Here is a 21,732-nt window from a genome sequence, read left to right on the forward strand (position 1 = left end):
TGTTTGCAGCTTTTGCTCGATGTTCACGTCGCGTAATTACGTAATTTCCTAACATTCCCATGACAACAGGGGACATGGCTGCGCATGTGTGAAGTAAATTCAAAATTTTTCAACTTTCTGCTAAGATATATGACCTTTTGATAAGAAAATGCGGGGATTATGAAATCATGCAAGCCCTGCATATTTTGCGAGCAGAAATCTGCAATTTATGCAGCGAAAGTGCGGCATATTTAAAAAATGTGGCCCCCACATAAATACGCAGACTTTGGCTGATTATGCATTGAATCATGCGATCGCATAATCACGTTTTTCTGGAGGGACTGTAATATAAACGACACGAACATGTAGTGAATCATACGTTATCCAGTCAGTGTTGTATAAAGTGTTCACTCTTGACTCGCTCCTCCCGCAGTTCGTAACTCCTCCCTCCGAATTTTTTCGGACGTTATCGTAAAGAATTGGTAAAGCGGATCTGTCTTTTATAAATCTGGTAAAACTAAAGACTCGTCAGAGATATAAAGGATGTAATACAACTTTATAGCTACTCCAGATTACATCAGACATGCAGAAACAGCTTGTGTTATGGACTAGGGATGTAACGATTCAATCGCGATCCCCTTTAAAAATGCCTGTCTAAAATAGATTCTGAATCGCAAGGCTGCGATTCTTTGTTTCATGCACAGCTTGTGCGTGTACTACGGCATTTGGTCAGTAGGAAGTCCTTATCAATCTAAAATCATTATAAGTCGGAGTCGTTTATAACGTGTGTTTGAGAAGGCAACACTCGTTAAACAAAATCATTCAAAATATTCTTAATTATCATGAAAATACCTGAAACAATTTGAAGAACAGTGTATAAATATTCCTGTAGACATTTCCTGGAATAGCGTTTGTAGTGCTACTTCTTCTGTGGCACAAAGGGAGTTTCTGCATGAGAGCGCCCCCTGGCGTGATTCGTAATGCGTAATTCATTCAAATTCATTCATTGAGAAAACGCGCATTTGCACGGTTAATCGTTACACCCCTATTATGGACGCCACTGTTGGTAGGTTTTAGCGGCTTCTACTGGTGAGCTTGTGAATTGCAACCACGGGCTCAGTCCACATCTCACCCCTCCCATTCGCAACACAGAGAGAAGCTACGGTAGCCACTACAAGACAAACACGTCATCGTGTGAGACAACGTAATGACGAAACATGAAATACAGAGCAGTTTATCCATCTAGGGCTACTGTAGAAACGTGACTTCCATGTAAGGAGACCCGCGGTGTATGGAGATATAAATGGCTCATTTAAGGTAATAAAAACAATACAGTTCATCATGTAAGGTCTTTACACACCACTGATAATATAGTTATGTATATAATATTGCATTTCTGTCAAGAGATCCTCCTTAAACAGATGCAGCTATGAGTTTAAATCATAAGACCAGACAGATGTTTGTGTAACTCACCCTCTGCCCAGTCCTTCAGTTGAAGTTCACAGCAAACCAGAGGTGCTCCGACTCTTCCCGTACTATAATCCCAAACTACACACATACAAAACAATGTTTTAAAAAAAAAGACAGTTATGCAATTTTTCCATAATGTGGCAGCACATTTTTAGAGTCACCAGCTGTTTGGACTATTTTACCCATTACGAACATAAACCTCAATCATTTTAGCAGGCGACTGTCAAGCGAACATCATCTCAGTCTCTCGTGAATGCTAAAAAACAGTACATGCAGTCCTGATGTTTGACTGAAGCGGCCGTTGACCTAATTTTACTTTAATGGTCGTCTTGATAATGCCTCAGCATCTTTTAAGTGTGTACAGTTTATTTCATATTGAACACTGTCATAACATTTTCAGCCGCATATCAATTTCCCAATCATTTGAAACAAACAACGTAATACAATAAATGTCCTGACAGACAAATTTAATTTGTATAAACAGCTTTTGAGATAAACAAATATTTATGAATACTCCTTAGGCTTGTTTGAACTGGATTTACAGAAATTTGTGATGACCGTCCGATCTATTGAGAACTGCACTGTGAATAAATGCTTTAAAAAGGTCCCAAGTTGTCACTGGGGCAGCATCCTTTAAAAATTGTCCTAATATGTACCGTTTAGGTACAGAAATGCATACATGTGGTACCTTCGAGGTACTAATGAGAGCTCTTTAGATGCAACGGTGTACTTTTTGAAAGGGTAACGCCCCAGTGACCGCTACACTGCAACAAATTACTTTCTTAAATTCTTAAATTAAGATGTCTTGATGAGCAAAATGACCAGGGGAAAATAAGTCTAGTTTTTAGACAAAAAATATAAAATTTAAGTGAATTTGTGCGTAGAACAAACATAAAAATCTGTCAATGTAAAAAGAAAATTTTCTTGAATTAAGTGTTTATGAAAAAAAAATTAATTATTTTAAGATTATAATTTTTTTGCTTGTATTTAGCACTAATTTATTAAGTTTATTTTAAGAATTATTTTCCTAGGTCATTCTGATCATCAAGAAAATGCATCTTAATTCAAGAATTTTTAGATAGTATTTTTGTTTTGTTTTCAGAAAAATAAGTAAGAAAGTCATTTTTGCATTGTAGTGACAATTTTTTGTCAGTAGCTGCGTTTCCCTTAAAGATTTGTGCAAAACTTTATAGCTTTATTTACGGCGTATATGGCGTTTCCATTAACCAATGTTATGCAACTAAAACATAATTTTGTTGTCTCGCGATAAGTAATTTCAAAAACCATGGCGACGGGTGTGTTCGACTTAATATGGTGCTGTGCCGACATGCGGATAACATCGAAATACAACGAGAGTGACTTGAATGCATACAGAGTAGTCCGCTCTCGCTGTATTTTGATGTCACACGCTTGTTGGTTCACAAGTTGAACACACCCCTTCAGTCATATCATCCAATCAGACATACAGCGCCGTATGTAAAGAATGATCATGTGATTTTTACGCACGTCCGCTGACCTGTAAATGCGAAAAAAAAAACATTGCAGTTTTGAGAGATATTCCTTTTTCGATTTGTCTGAAAAACCACCTTACCCGAGTGTAAAAACTTTTTTGCGATATATCGGAGTTTTTGCGAAATTGCTTTGTTTCCATTGGTCGCATTTTCAATTAGCTATTTCACAAACAAAAGGGTTTAAGGTACATTTAAAAGGAAAACACCACCATTTTTCATTATTTTACTATGTTCTTACCTCAATTTAGACAAATTAATACATGCTTATCTTTTTTCGATGCATGCACTTAGTCTTTGTACAGCGCCTCGTGAATGTGTTAGCATTTAGCCTAGCCCCATTCATTCCTTAGGATCCAAACAGGAATTAATTTAAAAGCCACCAAACACTTCCATGTTTTCCCTATTAAAAGTTACATAAGTAGTTACACAAGTAAGTGTGGTGGCACAAAATAAAACTTTTGTTCGGAGCCATAGGAATTAATGGGGCTAGGCTAAATGCTAACACATTTATTTGAAATCACCTAAACAAATACGCCCCTACCCCAATAGAATCTGGACCTTCTTTTGATAGACCCGCCCCACACATACACAACCCAGGCAACGATGTCAGTTAGTAGACACGCCCCTTACTGCTGATTGGCTACAAGAGTGTTTTGGTACTTTGCCTGACTCCGTTTTCCAAACACACAGCTTTCAAGCACCTAGAGGGCGGTATAGGTGAGGTGTTTAATAATAATAATAATGACGTGTGTGAATCTCACGTTGGCTGATGGTTCCAGCGCCGCAGGTCTCTGTGAGGCCGTACCCCTGACCCACAGGACAACAGAAACAGACGTTCATGAAGCGCTGGGTCACGGCCGACAATGGGGCGCCGCCTGATAACAACACCCGTAAACGGCCACCTAGCAACGCCCGAACCTTCCGGAAGACCAACCTTAAGAAACGTATAACACTTGTTACATGTTGTTACGTGTCAGAATTGTTATTAGCGTATGCATTAGTGTGCGTGATGTACCGGTCACACAGAGGAGTGCTGTATCCCATTGCGAGCTGCTCCATCTTGTAGTTGTAAGCCAGAAGAAACAAAGTTCTCTGAAAAACGCTCATCTGCTCCACCTTAAGCATCACATTCTTATAGATACGATCCATGATCTCCTGCATAGAGACAAAGGGAACATGTAAATGAAAGGCTGCCCATACTTTCTAAACTTTGGTCCTGACGTAACCAGTGATGACTCCTAAACACATCATTATTACCTGTGAGACGTATTTATATGTTGTTAAAAAACATTATTTCATGAATGCAACAGCATGAATAAAATTCTATATGTGGTGTATCACCAGAACTGCAATAAAAATGATTGTGTGTAAGTAACTGTATTCATAATTCTATATTATTACTATAAGTATCAGATAGTTAAGGTTTTTGAAATGTGTCAAGTTTTTTAAAAAAAATTACTTTTAATTTGGCACATGCAAATAAATCTCAGGGTAGAGGACAATGTTTCTTACTGCTGATATTTTTCATCTTTGTAAAATGGGAGATCGTTAATTGTGAGTGTTTATGTAAGTTTGATTGGCTGTTTGTTTTTATTCCACTGAGAATCTCACATCCATCCACACTAAACCAATCTGTGCATGGGTTTATATATCTACATTGTCCTCGGGCAAAGACAATCTTCAAATGATAGATTATTAATTGTGTATCTACATTGTGTCTGTGGTTTGTGTGTGTCAGTAGAGTAACCACACCGTGCTTTCTCACGTTCTGTTTACAGCTGTGATGAGTTTCGGACAACCCATTCACTGACATTCAACCTCTACAGCCCAGAAAGGAGAGAGATACAAAGAGAGAGAGAGCACTTCAATCTTACTGGTACTGCTGCCATGAGACTGGGCTGCAAGACGCTACAATCTCCTTTGCTTCCTTTCTTTATCTTTGTTGACTTTGAAATAAAAACAAAGAGAAATAGAATTAAGTTTAAAGCTTCACATTTCAACTTCAGCACAGATTCACCATATACGAGTTGTCTCAACTGGTTCCAGTTCCAAAAAAAACCTCCCACAGCACTGCATTTTCCAATCACGTGGTACTGCTGATGTCTTAAATTTTCCATTGTGACATTAAAGGCTTAACTGTGACGTCACAGAGCAAATCTTTGATCCCCTTTGGTCCCCTGAGTACTTAACTATTATAGGCAAACGGCAATGGGTTCGATCCCATATTAAACACAGATTAAAAAATTTCAAGCTTGAATGCACTGCAAGTCGTTTGGATTAAAGCATCTGACTAATGCATGAATGAAAATAATCTAAGCCTTTTTAGCAGCCTTTTGATCTTAAATTAACTGTGACATCACAGAACAGTGCTTTCATCTAATTAGTGCTTAATCACAGATAGTGCTTTTAACTACCTAGTGCTTAACTGTGACATCACAGGACTACTTAGTGCTTAATTGTGACATCACAGGACAGTGCTTTCAACTACTTAGTGCTTAAATGTGACATCACAGGACTAATCAGTGCTTAACTGGTGACATCACAGGACTACTTAGTGCTTAACATTAGGTGTGTTCGACTTCATGCGGCGCTGCGCAGACCGATCGGCGGCTGACTTGAAGCAGTGCATTCCGGTTAGTATTTCTGTCCGACTTAAGCTGGCGCTGCAGGCACGTGACTGTGTTTTTAAGTACCGCGAGAGCGGTTCGAGATCAGCCGCCTGAGTTAGCCAGCGCAGTTCCCGAAGAGGAGCTGCACGGGCTGTAATGACGACACAGCTGTTTCAAGATTGGTCGGATTCACCACATGACAACAATCACGTGTGTTTCGTGTGTATTTTCACGCCCTCAGTTCCACAAATGCTCACAAATCTGTATTTTTATAACAGTTAAAGCTCTTTTCATGTAGTCGCGATGTTATATTGTGTCATCTTCATCAAAATAAAATGGATACAAAAACGTAGACCCCACTACATTGGTATTTAAATATTTATGCTTCTGTTAAACTTTATTCTTGTAAAAACAGATGCTGTAAGCCTCTTCAGTTCCACTCATGCTCATACACGGACATTCAAAACAGTATAATTCACTTTTTATGTAGTTTACATCTTACAAATCATGTTTAATGCGATTAAGCAAGCAAACGGCACGTGATCAGCCATGCCTGACGTAAATGCAGCAAACTACGGGAACCACAGCGCGTCCGACTTCACGTCTCCGTTTTCAGCTCCTCCCCGCCTGCACGCGGCTAATCTCGCCGATCGGTTACATCCAGCCACAGCCGATGTCGAACACACCTTGTGACATCACAGGACAGTGCTTTCAACTACTTAGTGCTTAACTGTGACATCACAAGACTACTTAGTGCTTAACTGTGACATCACAGGACAGTGCTTTCAACTACTTAGTGCTTAACTGTGACATCACAGGACTACTTAGTGCTTAACTGTGACATCACAGGACTACTTAGTGCTTAACTGTGACATCACAGGACTACTTAGTGCTTAACTGTGACATCACAGGACTACTTAGTGCTTAACTGTGACATCACAGGACTACTTAGTGCTTAACTGTGACATCACAGGACTACTAAGTGCTTAACTGTGACATCACAAAACAGTGTTTCAACTACTTAGTGCTTAAATGTGACATCACAGGACTACTTAGTGCTTAACTGTGACATCACAGGACTACTTAGTGCTTAACTGTGACATCACAAAACAGTGTTTCAACTACTTAGTGCTTAAATGTGACATCACAGGACTACTTAGTGCTTAACTGTGACATCACAGGACTACTTAGTGCTTAACTGTGACATCACAGGACTAATTAGTGCTTAACTGTGACATCACAAAACAGTGTTTCAACTACTTAGTGCTTAACTGTGACATCACAGGACTACTTAGTGCTTAACTGTGACATCACAGGACTACTTAGTGCTTAACTGTGACATCACATGACTAATCAGTGCTTAACTGTGACATTACAGGACAGTGCTTTCAACTACTTAGTGCTTAACTGTGACATCACATGACTACTTAGTGCTTAACTGTGACATCACAAAACAGTGTTTCAACTACTTAGTGCTTAAATGTGACATCACAGGACAGTGCTTTCAACTACTTAGTGCTTAACTGTGACATCACAAAACAGTGTTTCAACTACTTACTGCTTAACTGTGACATCACAGGACTACTTAGTGCTTAACTGTGACATCGCAGAACAGTGCTTTCAACTACTTAGTGCTTAAATGTGACATCACATGACTAATCAGTGCTTAACTGTGACATCACAGGACTACTTAGTGCTTAACTGTGACATCACAGGACTACTTATTGCTTAACTGTGACATCACAGGACTACTTAGTGCTTAACTGTGACATCACAGGACTACTTAGTGCTTAACTGTGACATCACAGGACTACTTAGTGCTTAACTGTGACATCACAGGACTACTTAGTGCTTAACTGTGACATCACAAAACAGTGTTTCAACTACTTAGTGCTTAAATGTGACATCACAGGACTACTTAGTGCTTAACTGTGACATCACAGGACTACTTAGTGCTTAACTGTGACATCACAGGACTAATTAGTGCTTAACTGTGACATCACAAAACAGTGTTTCAACTACTTAGTGCTTAACTGTGACATCACAGGACTACTTAGTGCTTAACTGTGACATCACAGGACTACTTAGTGCTTAACTGTGACATCACATGACTAATCAGTGCTTAACTGTGACATTACAGGACAGTGCTTTCAACTACTTAGTGCTTAACTGTGACATCACATGACTACTTAGTGCTTAACTGTGACATCACAAAACAGTGTTTCAACTACTTAGTGCTTAAATGTGACATCACAGGACAGTGCTTTCAACTACTTAGTGCTTAACTGTGACATCACAAAACAGTGTTTCAACTACTTAGTGCTTAACTGTGACATCACAGAACAGTGCTTTCAACTACTTACTGCTTAACTGTGACATCACAGGACTACTTAGTGCTTAACTGTGACATCGCAGAACAGTGCTTTCAACTACTTAGTGCTTAAATGTGACATCACATGACTAATCAGTGCTTAACTGTGACATCACAGGACTACTTAGTGCTTAACTGTGACATCACAGGACTACTTAGTGCTTAACTGTGACATCACAGGACTACTTAGTGCTTAACTGTGACATCACAGGACTACTTAGTGCTTAACTGTGACATCACAGGACTACTTAGTGCTTAACTGTGACATCACAGGACTAATTAGTGCTTAACTGTGACATCACAAAACAGTGTTTCAACTACTTAGTGCTTAACTGTGACATCACATGACTAATCAGTGCTTAACTGTGACATTACAGGACAGTGCTTTCAACTACTTAGTGCTTAACTGTGACATCACAGGACTACTTAGTGCTTAACTGTGACATCACAAAACAGTGTTTCAACTACTTAGTGCTTAAATGTGACATCACATGACTAATTAGTGCTTAACTGTGACATCACAGGACAGTGCTTTCAACTACTTAGTGCTTAACTGTGACATCACAAAACAGTGTTTCAACTACTTAGTGCTTAACTGTGACATCACAAAACAGTGTTTCAACTACTTAGTGCTTAACTGTGACATCACAGAACAGTGCTTTCAACTACTTACTGCTTAACTGTGACATCACAGGACTACTTAGTGCTTAACTGTGACATCACAAAACAGTGTTTCAACTACTTAGTGCTTAACTGTGACATCGCAGAACAGTGCTTTCAACTACTTAGTGCTTAAATGTGACATCACATGACTAATCAGTGCTTAACTGTGACATCACAGGACTACTTAGTGCTCAACTGTGACATCACAAAACAGTGTTTCAACTACTTAGTGCTTAACTGTGACATCACAGAACAGTGCTTTCAACTACTTAGTGCTTAAATGTGACATCACATGACTAATCAGTGCTTAACTGTGACATCACAGAACAGTGCTTTCAACTACTTAGTGCTTAACTGTGACATCACAGGACTACTTAGTGCTTAACTGTGACATCACAGGATTACTTAGTGCTTAACTGTGACATAACAGGACTACTTAGTGCTTAACTGTGACATCACAAAACAGTGTTTCAACTACTTAGTGCTTAACTGTGACATCACAGAACAGTGCTTTCAACTACTTAGTGCTTAACTGTGACATCACAGAACAGTGCTTTCAACTACTTACTGCTGAACTGTGACATCACAGGACTAATTAGTGCTTAACTGTGACATCACAGGACAGTGCTTTCAACTACTTAGTGCTTAACTGTGACATCGCAGAACAGTGCTTTCAACTACTTAGTGCTTAAATGTGACATCACATGACTAATTAGTGCTTAACTGTGACATCACAGGACTACTTAGTGCTTAACTGTGACATCACAAAACAGTGTTTCAACTACTTAGTGCTTAACTGTGACATCGCAGAACAGTGCTTTCAACTACTTAGTGCTTAAATGTGACATCACATGACTACTTAGTGCTTAACTGTGACATCACAGGACTACTTAGTGCTTAACTGTGACATCACAAAACAGTGTTTCAACTACTTAGTGCTTAACTGTGACATCGCAGAACAGTGCTTTCAACTACTTAGTGCTTAAATGTGACATCACATGACTAATTAGTGCTTAACTGTGACATCACAGGACAGTGCTTTCAACTACTTAGTGCTTAACTGTGACATCACAAAACAGTGTTTCAACTACTTAGTGCTTAACTGTGACATCACAGAACAGTGCTTTCAACTACTTACTGCTTAACTGTGACATCACAGGACTACTTAGTGCTTAACTGTGACATCACAAAACAGTGTTTCAACTACTTAGTGCTTAACTGTGACATCACATGACTAATCAGTGCTTAACTGTGACATTACAGGACAGTGCTTTCAACTACTTAGTGCTTAACTGTGACATCACAGGACTACTTAGTGCTTAACTGTGACATCACAAAACAGTGTTTCAACTACTTAGTGCTTAAATGTGACATCACATGACTAATTAGTGCTTAACTGTGACATCACAGGACAGTGCTTTCAACTACTTAGTGCTTAACTGTGACATCACAAAACAGTGTTTCAACTACTTAGTGCTTAACTGTGACATCACATGACTAATTAGTGCTTAACTGTGACATCACAGGACTAATTAGTGCTTAACTGTGACATCACAGGACTACTTAGTGCTTAACTGTGACATCACAAAACAGTGTTTCAACTACTTAGTGCTTAACTGTGACATCACATGACTAATTAGTGCTTAACTGTGACATCACAGGACTACTTAGTGCTTAACTGTGACATCACAAAACAGTGTTTCAACTACTTAGTGCTTAACTGTGACATCACATGACTAATTAGTGCTTAACTGTGACATCACAGGACTACTTAGTGCTTAACTGTGACATCACAAAACAGTGTTTCAACTACTTAGTGCTTAACTGTGACATCGCAGAACAGTGCTTTCAACTACTTAGTGCTTAAATGTGACATCACATGACTACTTAGTGCTTAACTGTGACATCACAGGACTACTTAGTGCTTAACTGTGACATCACAAAACAGTGTTTCAACTACTTAGTGCTTAACTGTGACATCGCAGAACAGTGCTTTCAACTACTTAGTGCTTAAATGTGACATCACATGACTAATTAGTGCTTAACTGTGACATCACAGGACAGTGCTTTCAACTACTTAGTGCTTAACTGTGACATCACAAAACAGTGTTTCAACTACTTAGTGCTTAACTGTGACATCACAGAACAGTGCTTTCAACTACTTACTGCTTAACTGTGACATCACAAAACAGTGTTTCAACTACTTACTGCTTAACTGTGACATCACAGGACTAATTAGTGCTTAACTGTGACATCACAGGACAGTGCTTTCAACTACTTAGTGCTTAACTGTGACATCACAGACAGTGCTTTTAACTACTTAGTGCTTAAATGTGACATCACATGACTAATCAGTGCTTAACTGTGACATCACAGGACTAATCAGTGCTTAACTGTGACATCACAGGACTAATTAGTGCTTAACTGTGACATCACAGACAGTGCTTTCAACTACTTAGTGCTTAAATGTGACATCACAGACAGTGCTTTTAACTACTTCGTGCTGAACGGTGACATCACAGACAGTGCTTTTAACTACTTAGTGCTTAATTGTGCTTTACTTTGTCATTCAAGTTAATATTAATAATACAATATTTCTAACAATATGAATGTTTGTGTGTGTGTTTGTATCACCTGGTCAGCGAGTGTTAATGGGGAGGAGTAGCCGATTCTACAGCCATGAGCTAAACACACCAACTCAGCGCTCAACTCTAAGACATGAGCCAGTGGAAGATAACCGATGTATGTATCACCCTTACTGCAAAAAAAGCAATCACGCCATATCAAACAACAACAAATTATAAGTCACACAATAACATTTCTGAAACATTCATTTAAATATATGACTATACACACTGGGTCCAGAACACTCCAACGCATACATTCACATGCACATGTACATTGTGTGTGCGGACAATATACTACACAACACAAACAACATGTATAACACATACAAATCCCCAGAGACATACACTCTTCACTGTTTTCTCTCTCTTTCTCTTTGTTTATTTTGTTCACAGGGTCTGACTGGTTATCAAGGAAACACTCATAAATACATGATATCCCTTATGTACACACAGCAGTAAAGATCACGGGATGTGTGCGTGTGTGTGTTCGTACCCGAGGTTGGGAATCCTCTCTGACATCCCAGTGATTCCCGCAATAATGTTACTGTGGGATATCATGACTCCTTTCGGAATTCCAGTGGATCCGCTTGTGTACATTATCACGGCAACATCAGATGCACACGGGGCTCGTCTCTGCTTTGACGCTGCAGAAAGAGCAAAAGTGACGGAGAAACATTTATTAAAAACTTTTTGGAATGTAATGAGCATTGTTTAGTAATCATTTCTTGGTGATGACAACCAAAAGCTAAACGTAAGTTCCGATATCTGATTATACAGTGCCTAAGAAGAGACTTTCCTGGGAAAGAGTCTTATTATTACTGTAGTTGAACCAGTATTATATGAAACACTTGACATTTAAACTGTAATAAAGAACTTTATGGTCATTTCACATCTCTCTCAGATGAGGGAAAGACACAGATATATATAGAGAAAGAAAACAATTATGGAGAGAGATTGATAGAAAGAAAAAGAGAAAAATATTTTTTCACTACAGACTATTTTCCCAAAGCATAGATAAACAATAAAATATTAGAATACAAAGAGTAATAAATAGAGAAGTAAAAAAAGAAAAGAAACAAGTAATTACACACACAAGCACAGATTCACAAAAACAGCCGTCAAAGTCAACTTTACAAACACATTTATTTATACCATGTGTTTGTAATAATTTATATTTTCAAGTCATTAACCAGTTTGTGATGAGTAAACTCAGTATTGATACAAGATTTTATTAATCCTTTTGAAACTGAAAGAACATCAGTTGGTCCTCTACTAAATCATTTTCCTTTTCCTGGTGGCCATTTTGCTTCCCAAAGAAAAAGTTTAGTAAAACATGAACAAGAAATATCGAAGGAGAGAAGTTGAAACAGAGAAGGAAAGGGAGAGATTGTAAGCGGTATGGAGAAATGAATTGTGAAAGAGAGAAAGAAATGGAGTAAAAGATGGAAAAAGACAGAGAGGGTGAAAGATGTAGAAAGAGAAATGGAATAAGAGTTTTGGAGAAAGATGGAATAAGATATGGAGAAAGAGAGACAGAATTACAGATGAAGAAAGAGATTGAGTAAGAGACAGAGAAAGACAGAGATGTGGAGTAATAGATGGAAAAAAGTGGGAGGAAGAGAGAGATAAAGAAAGATAGAGATGGAGAAATGGAGAGATGAAGAAAAGGAGAGATGAGTAAAAGAGAGAAACAGATGTGGAGCAAGAGATGGAAAAAGACAAAAAGAGAGAGATGGAGAAAGGGATAAAAAGAGAGTGATGGAGAAAGAGGGAAATGGAGTAAGAGATGGAGAAAGAGAGATGAATAAGAGACAGAAATACAGAGATGTGGAGTAATAGATGAAAGCGAGAGATGAGAAAGAGAGATGAGTAAGAGATGGAAAAAGACAAAGATGGAGGAAGAGAAAGATGTAGGAAGAGATAAGAGAGACGGAGAAAGAAATAAAGAGAGTGATGGAGAAAGAGGGAAATGGAGAAGGAGAGATGAATAAGAGACAGAGAAAGACAGATGTAGAAGTAAGAGGTGGAAAAAGACGAAGGGGGAGGAATATAGAGGGATAGGAGAGAGAGATTGAGGAAGAGAGGGATGGAGAAAGAGATAAGAAAAGAGAGACGGAGAAAGAGAGATGGAATAAGAGACAGAGAAATACAGAGATGTGGAGTAATAGCTTAAAAAAATAGGGAGGAAGAGAGAGATGGAGGAAGAGAGATGAGTAAGAGACAAAAACAGAGATGTGGAGTAAGAGATGGAAAACGACAAAGAGGGAGGAAGAGAGAGATGTAGGAAGAGATAGGAGAGACGGAAAAAGAAATAAAAAAGAGAGTGATGGAAAAAGAGGGAAATGGAGTAAGAGATTGAGAAAGAGAGATAAGTAAGAGACAGAGAAAGACAGATGTGGAGCAAGAGATGGAAAATAGTGGGAGGAAAAGAGAGATGGAGGAAGATATGAAGAAAAAGATGAAGAAATTGAGAGATACAAAAAAAGAGAGATGAAGAAATGGAGAGATGAAGAAAGAGAGATAAGTAAGAGACAAAAACAGATGTGGAGTAAGACATGGAGAAAGACAAAGAGGGAGGAAGAGAAAGCTGGAGAAAGAAATAAGAGAGAGAAAGAGCTGGATGAATAGAGACAGAGAAAGAGAAAAAAAGAGAGTTATGGAGAAAGAGGGAAATGGAGTAAGGGATGTAGAAGGAGAGATGAATAAGAGACAGAGAAAGACAGAGATGTGGAGTAAGAGATGGAAAAAATTGGGAGGTAGAGAGAGATGGAGAAAGAGAGAGATGGAGAAATGGAGAGATAAAAAAGGAGAGATGGAGAAAGAGAGATGAGTAAGAGACAGAGAAACAGTTGTGGAGTAAGAGATGGAAAAGACAAAGAGGGAGGAAGAGAGAGATGAAGAAAGAGATAAAAAAGAGAGTGATGGAGAATGAGTGAAATTGGGTAAGAGATGGAGAAGGAAAGATGATTAAGAGACAGAGAAAGACAGATGTGGAGTAAAAGATGTAAAAAGACAAAGATGGAGGAAGAGAGAGATTGAGGAAGAGAGATATTGAGGAAGAGATAAGGAAAGCAAGAGAGATGGAGGAAGATATGAAGAAAAAGAGAGATGGTGAAAAGGAAAGGAGTAGGAGACAGAGAAATACACAGATGTGGAGGAAGAGAGGAGAAAAAGGGAGGACGAGATTCTGAATAAGAGAGATGGAGGATAGAGAGACAGAGGAAGAGAGGTGGAAAAAGAGAGAGATGAAATTGTGAGTTTAGTAGCAGATCTCAGAACTCTTAATGTGAATCAGGGGAACGTCTACATTTGTGTGCGTGTGTGTGCGTGTGTGTGTGTGTGTGTGTGTGTGTGTGTGGACTTTAAAGACAATTGTGTTTTCACATCAAGACAAAGACACACAACAGAATTCACTTCATGTGGAGCTGTAGGAGGAAGATCAACTGGATGTCGTGTGAAGTCTGAGGCAGTGTGAGAAAACACAACACGACCTGACACACACACACACACACACACACACACACACACTGTGACATACACCACAAACAGCTGCTGAGGGGCCGTCCTTCACTTTCACAGAATTAAAAAGAAGGAAGAAACGAGGAAAACCCTCGACCCCTCAGACTTAATCTGACACAGATGGAGGATTTCTCATTCACATGACCTGAGGTGACCTCACACATACACACACAGTACCATTCTCAGGCTGAGCTCCCAGTCTCTGAACAGCGGCCATACTGTGGACAGTGATCCCTCGAGGGAAATCAGACCCGACGCTAAACTTATCATCCACAACAATGATGTGACGTAACCTCGGTACCTCCAGCAGAATATCCTAAGGATTAAAATAAAGGACTAAAGTAAATCATGTAAATAACAACACCACAGTTATTTTATGTTATTAGAGAAAAAGCCTGCGTTTACTGCACCTCACTGTAAAACTTTTAATATTGTTTTTCATTTTATTCAGTTATTAACAGTGTCAGTAACTCTTATGTGGTTTATATTTAAAGGATTAGTCAATTTTCTTAAAAAATCCAAATAATTTACTCACCACCATGTCATCAAAAATGTTGATGTCTTTCTTTGTTCAGTCGAGAAGAAATTATGTTTTATGAGGAAAACATTCCAGGAATTTTCTCATTTTAATGGACTTTAATGGACCCCAACACTTAACAGTTTTAATGCAGTTTAAAATTGCCGTTTCAAAGGACTCTAAACAATCCCAAACGAGGCATAAGGGTCTTATCTAGCGACACGATTGTCATTTTTGACAAGAAGAATAAAAAATTTGCACTTTTAAACCACTACTTTTCGTCGTCTTCCGGCTGTGTGATGTGCCAGCGCGACCTCACGTAATTGCGTAATGACGTAGAAAGGTCACGTGTTACATATATGAAACGCACATTTGTGGACCATTGTAAACAATAAACTGACACAAAGACATTAATTAGTATCATTGCACATACAACAACGTCTGAACGGTCCTCTTTCAACACACTTGTAAACACTGGGGCGTAGTTTTGCATACATCATCCGTGACCTCTTGATGTGATGAAGTATTGCGTGAGGTTGCGCTGGCGTGTCACAGGACCGGAGAAAGACGATAAGTTGTGGTTTTTATTTTTTTTGCCAAAAATGATAATCGTGTCGCTAGATAAGACCCTTATGCCTCGTCTGGGATCATTTAGAGTCCTTTGAAACTGCAATTTTAAACTGCATTAAAACTGTTAAGTGTTGGGGTCCATTAAAGTCCATTAAAACGAGAAAAATCCTGGAATGTTTTCCTCAAAAAACATAATTTCTTCTCGACTGAACAAAGAAAGACATCAACATTTTGGATGACATGATGGTGAGTAAATTATCTGGATTTTTTTTAAGAAATTGGACTAATCCTTTAATTCACTCACTGGTCCTTTAAACTTTAACTAAACAGCAGTTCCCATAATTCACAACATTTATTGCAAACACAAGACTGTAACTGTAAAATATAGACTGTTACAGTAAAGCTTACTTAAATAACTCAAACCCCCAGTTTCACAGACAACAAGGGTTAAGGCTAGTCCTAGACTAAGACACATGTTTGAGCTGTCTCAAATGAAATAACTTGAACTGACAGATATATATATAAATATGCCAGTGTCAATGTTTTGTCTCAAGATACACACCCGTAACTTCTTTTTCTAAGGCATGTTTATTAAAGATTCGTAATCTTGGAGAACCCACAGGGTCAAATTGGCCGCTGTTAATTGCTGCTACCCCAAATCTTTTTGGGTTCTCCAGGGTTAAATATCTTAATTTAACTAAGACCTAGTGCTGACTTTAGCTAAGCCTTGTCTGTGAAACCAGGCCTAAAACTTGTTACATTGTTTATAAAAAAAATATGATCAAATATGATTAAAAAGTAGCACATGATGCCTGATCACCTTGAGTTTAGTTTTCAGAAGTTCTTTACTGGTGATGATGTGAGAAACTTCAGCTTCATTCAGTCCATGAGCAATCGCAGGACCACCCAGAGTAGAGTAAAGAGTTACCACTGTAACACACATACAATAAACAGTTACCACTGTAACACACATACACACTAGGGATGCACCAAATGTTTGGTATCCGGAATTAATCTATTATACAACCCCAAATCAGAAAAAGTTGAGACACTGTAGAAATTGTGAGTAAAAAAGTAATGGAATAATTTACAAATCGCATAAACTTATATTTTATTCACAGTAGAATATAAATAACATATCAAATGTTGAAAGTAAGATATTTTGAAATGTCATGCCAAATATTTGCTCATTTTGGATTTCATGAGTGCTACACATTCCAAAAAAAGTTGGGACAGGTAGCAATAAGAAAGCATTTTAAAGTGTCAGAGAAAGACACGAAATCATACAGCACTACAAGTTTCATTTATCATTTGAAATAAAAACATCCTGAACAACATGCAGTGTATGAGAAAGACATGGTGGCGGCAATCTTGTGTATTTGTATGCTCAATGCACAAGCATGAAGAACGAGAGACTTTATCTCTTCTTCATCTCATGTCAAAGAACGATGAAGCGTACATACGAGCATCAGCAGTATGTAATAAAAACTTCCTAAAACCAGTAAAGTCCTACAATGACATCCCGTTTATATTAAAGGAGAAATAAATGCATCCCTAATACACACACACACACACACAAAAAAAGAGTTACAACTGTAACTCACACACACATGATTTAAAGTATGTGATAAACCTATGTATGACTGGACAGTTCAGTGAGTCACGTGAATATGCAGAAATATTATACATAGATGACACAACACAACACATGCACCCTCTCTCTCTCTCTCTCTCTCTCAAACACACACACAATTGGGGTCAGTGAGCTCTATTCTGTGACATCATCAGTCTGCGTCAGAGCCCGAGGGCGCGACACTTCAGCCGTGAGACACAAACAGAGAGGCCATCATCACGAAACATCAACACACACATGAATAAACTTCATATACTGTCTGCAAATAAAATGTACACAAACACGTCTATAAAAACTCAACTGAACATGTTTCATACACTTAGCACACAACCACTCACACACACATACAAGCACTTAGACCGGATGACAGGGAGTACGTGAGCATCTACTGTTGACAAAAAACATCAGGGTGCAGAAGTCAGCAAAAGACAGAACTGTGTGTGTGTGTGTGTGTGTGTGTGGGTGTATTTACTTTAAATCCAACTGTCAGAAAGTTAGCATGAGGGTCATGCTTGAGAAAAGAACCATCATTAACCTGGTATAGGGTTAGACGTGGGTTTAGGTTAAACCCAACCCTGTGTGTGTGAGCTGAGAAAAATCCCATTCCCATTCCCAGTTGGAGGAAAAGAGAGAGAAAAGGAGGTGGGGAGCATTTATATAACATCAGTGAAGTGCAATGAGGACAATCTGACCTCCACACACACACACACACACACATGCACGCACGTACGCACGTACACAAACACACACACTCCGGTGCACATACAGTAAACAATCACCATGTTTTACAAGGGATGTGTGAGATATTTCTCTTTGAACTGAATAACCTCTTGAAGAAAACTGAATGTTAACGTGCGTGTGTGTGTGTGTGTGTGTGTGTGTGTGTGTGTGTGTGTGTGTGACTCACGTGGGAAGTTGTGCATGAAACAGGCCTGAGCTGCTATGATCCACTCGGCTCTCGTCTCACAAAAGATAGCGATGTTTGTCAGTGGTTTCTGTCCCAGAGCAGCCAGACCGCTCCCAAACACTTTAACCTCCTTATAGACCCGATCATACGACATCCAACGATATTCTCCTAATATTACCTACAGAGAGATGAAGAATACAGAGTAAACTTTGAGAAAATTATTTTTACTACCATTCAACTTCTCACTCCTGATATTAGATTAGACTTCTCATATATGGATAAAGGGCTCCTCCTGTTGGTTTGTTATATGAATCACAACACAAGTCACAATTTAGGAGACCTCTCCTCCACTATTGCAATAAGCAAAAATGCAAAGAAATTAACAAAAAAAAAAAAAAAACATGCTAAAATCGTTTAAATTAATGGATTAACACAAATTTAGGGGTCAGTCAAATACTTCACAGCTGTGTTGTTGCAAAACTAATTTAAAGAGAACATTATGGGGCGGTTTCCCAGACAGGACTTAAGCCTAGTCCCAGACCAACTTAAATGTTGGTGTTGTCTTGAACGAAAACAACTTGCTCTGATATATCTTAAAATATATCAGTGCGAGTGTTGTGTATCAAGATGCACACCAGTAATGTTTATTTAAAAAATATTATTTTAAAAAATGACTTAAATATCCTAATTGAACTGAGGCCTAGTCCTGTCTTAAACTAATCCCTGTCTGAGAAATCGCCCCATATGTAAAAACAAAATTTTTAAAACCTTTTTTAAAAATGTATTGAAAACTTCTTGAAAAATCATTTAACTTGTATGAACACTGTTATACACACAAAACCACACACACACACACACTCACACTCTGTCTCGCTCGCCCACACACACGCACGCACGCACGCACACACACACACACACACACACACACGCGCACACACAGACACTCTTACACACTCACTCACCTTACACACACACACACACACACACACACACACACACACACACACACACACACACACACACACACACACACACACACACACACACACACACACACACTCTCTGTCTCGCTCCCCCCCCACCAGTGTTGGGGAAGTTACTTTAAAAAAGTAGTGTTTGCTCGTTACTCGTTACTTTTTTAAAAAGTAATCCATTACTTTACTTAGTTACCGCCTTTGGAAAGTAACTTTTTACGTTACTCGTTACTTTTACGTTACTTTTATGTTGCCTGTATTTTGAAAATATTTTGGAAACACACACAAACACACGAACACATACACACAATACCCTGTTACTCAGGCATTTGATCTTGACATTGTTAAAATCTTGTCCTTTTTACATGTTTTAACACTGTACATTTAACTTAAAATATTTAATTGTGTACAAGAAAACAGCTCTTATTAATGAATTATTAGTAGCATGTTGTAGTGTCTCGGGAGATTGTGCTCATTGTTAAATAGCTTTGTGGCTATACTGCACTAGAGCGGCAGTTTAAAATATAAACCCAGAATTCAGCGAACGTCAAGAACAAGAAAAAAACAATAAGGCCAAGACGCGGGATTTAAATTACGTTACACGGACCATGTATAAATTTCAATGTTTCTGGACAGAAATAACAACTTTGTCTGGTATTAATAAGCTGCACATTGGAGTGCTGGCTGCTCCCCGCGGTGCTGAAGACGCGTGATGGCACATATACACAGATATCTACGTGCAATCTATTGGAAAGTGGAGGAGTCATTAGTTGGGTTAGTAAAATAACGAAATTACAGCTTTTGTAAAGAGATATATTTTTTTAAGTTTAAAAGTGCAGAACTCTTCTCAAGGGGAAGAAAGCTATACTTTTCCCCTTACGTGCAACCTATCGGAAAGCCCAGATGAGTTAGTTGGGTTAGTAAAATAATGAAGTTATAGATTTAAGTGAAAAAAAGGGTTTGAAAATAAAGTAAAGTGGAAGTAATAAAGTAAAATAACGAATAATAATTATATAATAACGAATAATAGTTTCCAATAGGTTGCACGTAAATATCTGTGCTGCCCTCCGTCCGAGCGCGTCTTCAGCACCGCGGCCAGCACTCCAATGCGCAGCTTATTAATACCAAACAAAGTGAACAAGTTGGTATTTCTGTGCAGAAACATTGAAATTTAAACATGGTCTGTGTAACATTATGTAAATTCCGCGTCTCTGTCTGATTGTTGTTTCCGTTTTCTTGTTCTTGACGTTCGCTGAATTCTGGGTTTATATTTTAAACTGCCGCTTCAGTGCAGTATAGCCACAGAGCTATTTAACAAACACGATCTTCCGAGATACTATGCTAAGATACAATTAATACAAAATGAAATTCACTTCAAACGGAGTGGGTAGACATGATTTTGACCACTTTATTAAGTTTGTTTTCGTAGAAACCTTTCTCTAAAGTGAATTTCGTTTTGTATTAATTGTATCTCAATTTCAATCAATGTTTTATCAACCAATTGCTTGAATTTAATAAATAAGAAATAAATAAAAGAAAACGATTTAGTTTTATATTTATGTTTAAAAAAAATATTTCATTTAAACATAAATATGAAGCTGAATCGTTTTCTTTAATTTATTTCTTATTTATTAAAATCAGGCAATTGGTTGATAAAACATTGATTAAAATTAAGATGCCTCCATCCCTCAAAAGTTAGCGTCAGCTGCTTCTTGCTTGCCATGATTTCTTTGCAGACTGATACGAGCCTCTGTCATGTGTGTGGACCTTGTGACTATTGCGCAAATGCGCAGATGGCAGTGTCGCTGTCAGATCTAACCAAAAGTAACGTTGCGCTGAATTGGAAAATGAACTACGTTACGTTACCAAATTTTCAGTAGTAACGCGTTACACTACTTTTTTCTAAAAAAGTTACACACAACACTGCCCCCCACACACACACCCCCACTAGCTCGACTCGCTCGCCCAGACCCACTAGCTCGACCAGACCCACTAGCTCGAACTCGCTCGCCCACACCCATTAGCTCGCCCACACCTATTAGCCCACTAGCTCGATTAGCTTGCCCACACCCACTAGCTCGCCCACACCCATTAGCCCACACCCACTAGCACGAACTCGCTCGCCCACACCCACTAGCTCGCCCACAACCATTAGCCCACTAGCTCGATTAGCTTGCCCACACCTATTAGCCCACACCCACTAGCGCGCCCACACCCATTAGCCCACACCCACTAGCTCGACTCGCTCGCCCACACCCACTAGCTCGACTCGCTCGCCCACACCCACTAGCTTGACTCGCTCGCCCACACCCACTAGCTCGACTCGCTCGCCCACACCCACTAGCCCACACTCACTAGCACGAACTCGCTCGCCCAGACCCA

General features: G+C 38.8%; 2 protein-coding genes and 1 long non-coding RNA gene across 4 annotated transcripts in view; 2 read left to right on the top strand and 1 right to left on the bottom strand.

Annotated features, from left to right (window-relative positions):
* The window catches only part of serpine2 (serpin peptidase inhibitor, clade E (nexin, plasminogen activator inhibitor type 1), member 2), an 87,486-nt gene extending 83,307 nt beyond the window's left edge, over positions 1-4,179 (top strand). Inside the window, exon 10 of the mRNA XM_065280465.1 lies at positions 4,165-4,179. The gene's annotated coding sequence lies outside the window, so the exon portion shown is untranslated. The remainder of the gene's footprint in view (positions 1-4,164) is intronic.
* Positions 1-21,732, bottom strand: part of acsl3a (acyl-CoA synthetase long chain family member 3a) — a 32,614-nt gene that overhangs the window by 5,433 nt on the left and 5,449 nt on the right. For both annotated transcript variants that reach the window (XM_065280463.1, XM_065280464.2), the window contains exons 3-11: positions 18,377-18,554; positions 16,657-16,766; positions 14,927-15,065; positions 11,724-11,874; positions 11,238-11,361; positions 4,835-4,906; positions 3,976-4,115; positions 3,722-3,894; positions 1,453-1,527 (exon numbers count right to left, since the gene is read on the bottom strand). In XM_065280463.1, coding sequence (XP_065136535.1) covers positions 1,453-1,527; positions 3,722-3,894; positions 3,976-4,115; positions 4,835-4,906; positions 11,238-11,361; positions 11,724-11,874; positions 14,927-15,065; positions 16,657-16,766; positions 18,377-18,554 — 1,162 coding nt within the window. The remainder of the gene's footprint in view (positions 1-1,452; positions 1,528-3,721; positions 3,895-3,975; positions 4,116-4,834; positions 4,907-11,237; positions 11,362-11,723; positions 11,875-14,926; positions 15,066-16,656; positions 16,767-18,376; positions 18,555-21,732) is intronic.
* Positions 4,298-11,764, top strand: LOC135770724 (uncharacterized). Its single transcript, XR_010542756.2, has 3 exons — positions 4,298-4,836; positions 11,246-11,345; positions 11,624-11,764. It is a non-coding gene; the product is annotated as an uncharacterized lncRNA (long non-coding RNA).

The sequence above is a fragment of the Paramisgurnus dabryanus genome, chromosome 8, assembly GCF_030506205.2.
Source record: "Paramisgurnus dabryanus chromosome 8, PD_genome_1.1, whole genome shotgun sequence".
Taxonomy (NCBI): Eukaryota; Metazoa; Chordata; class Actinopteri; order Cypriniformes; family Cobitidae; genus Paramisgurnus; species Paramisgurnus dabryanus.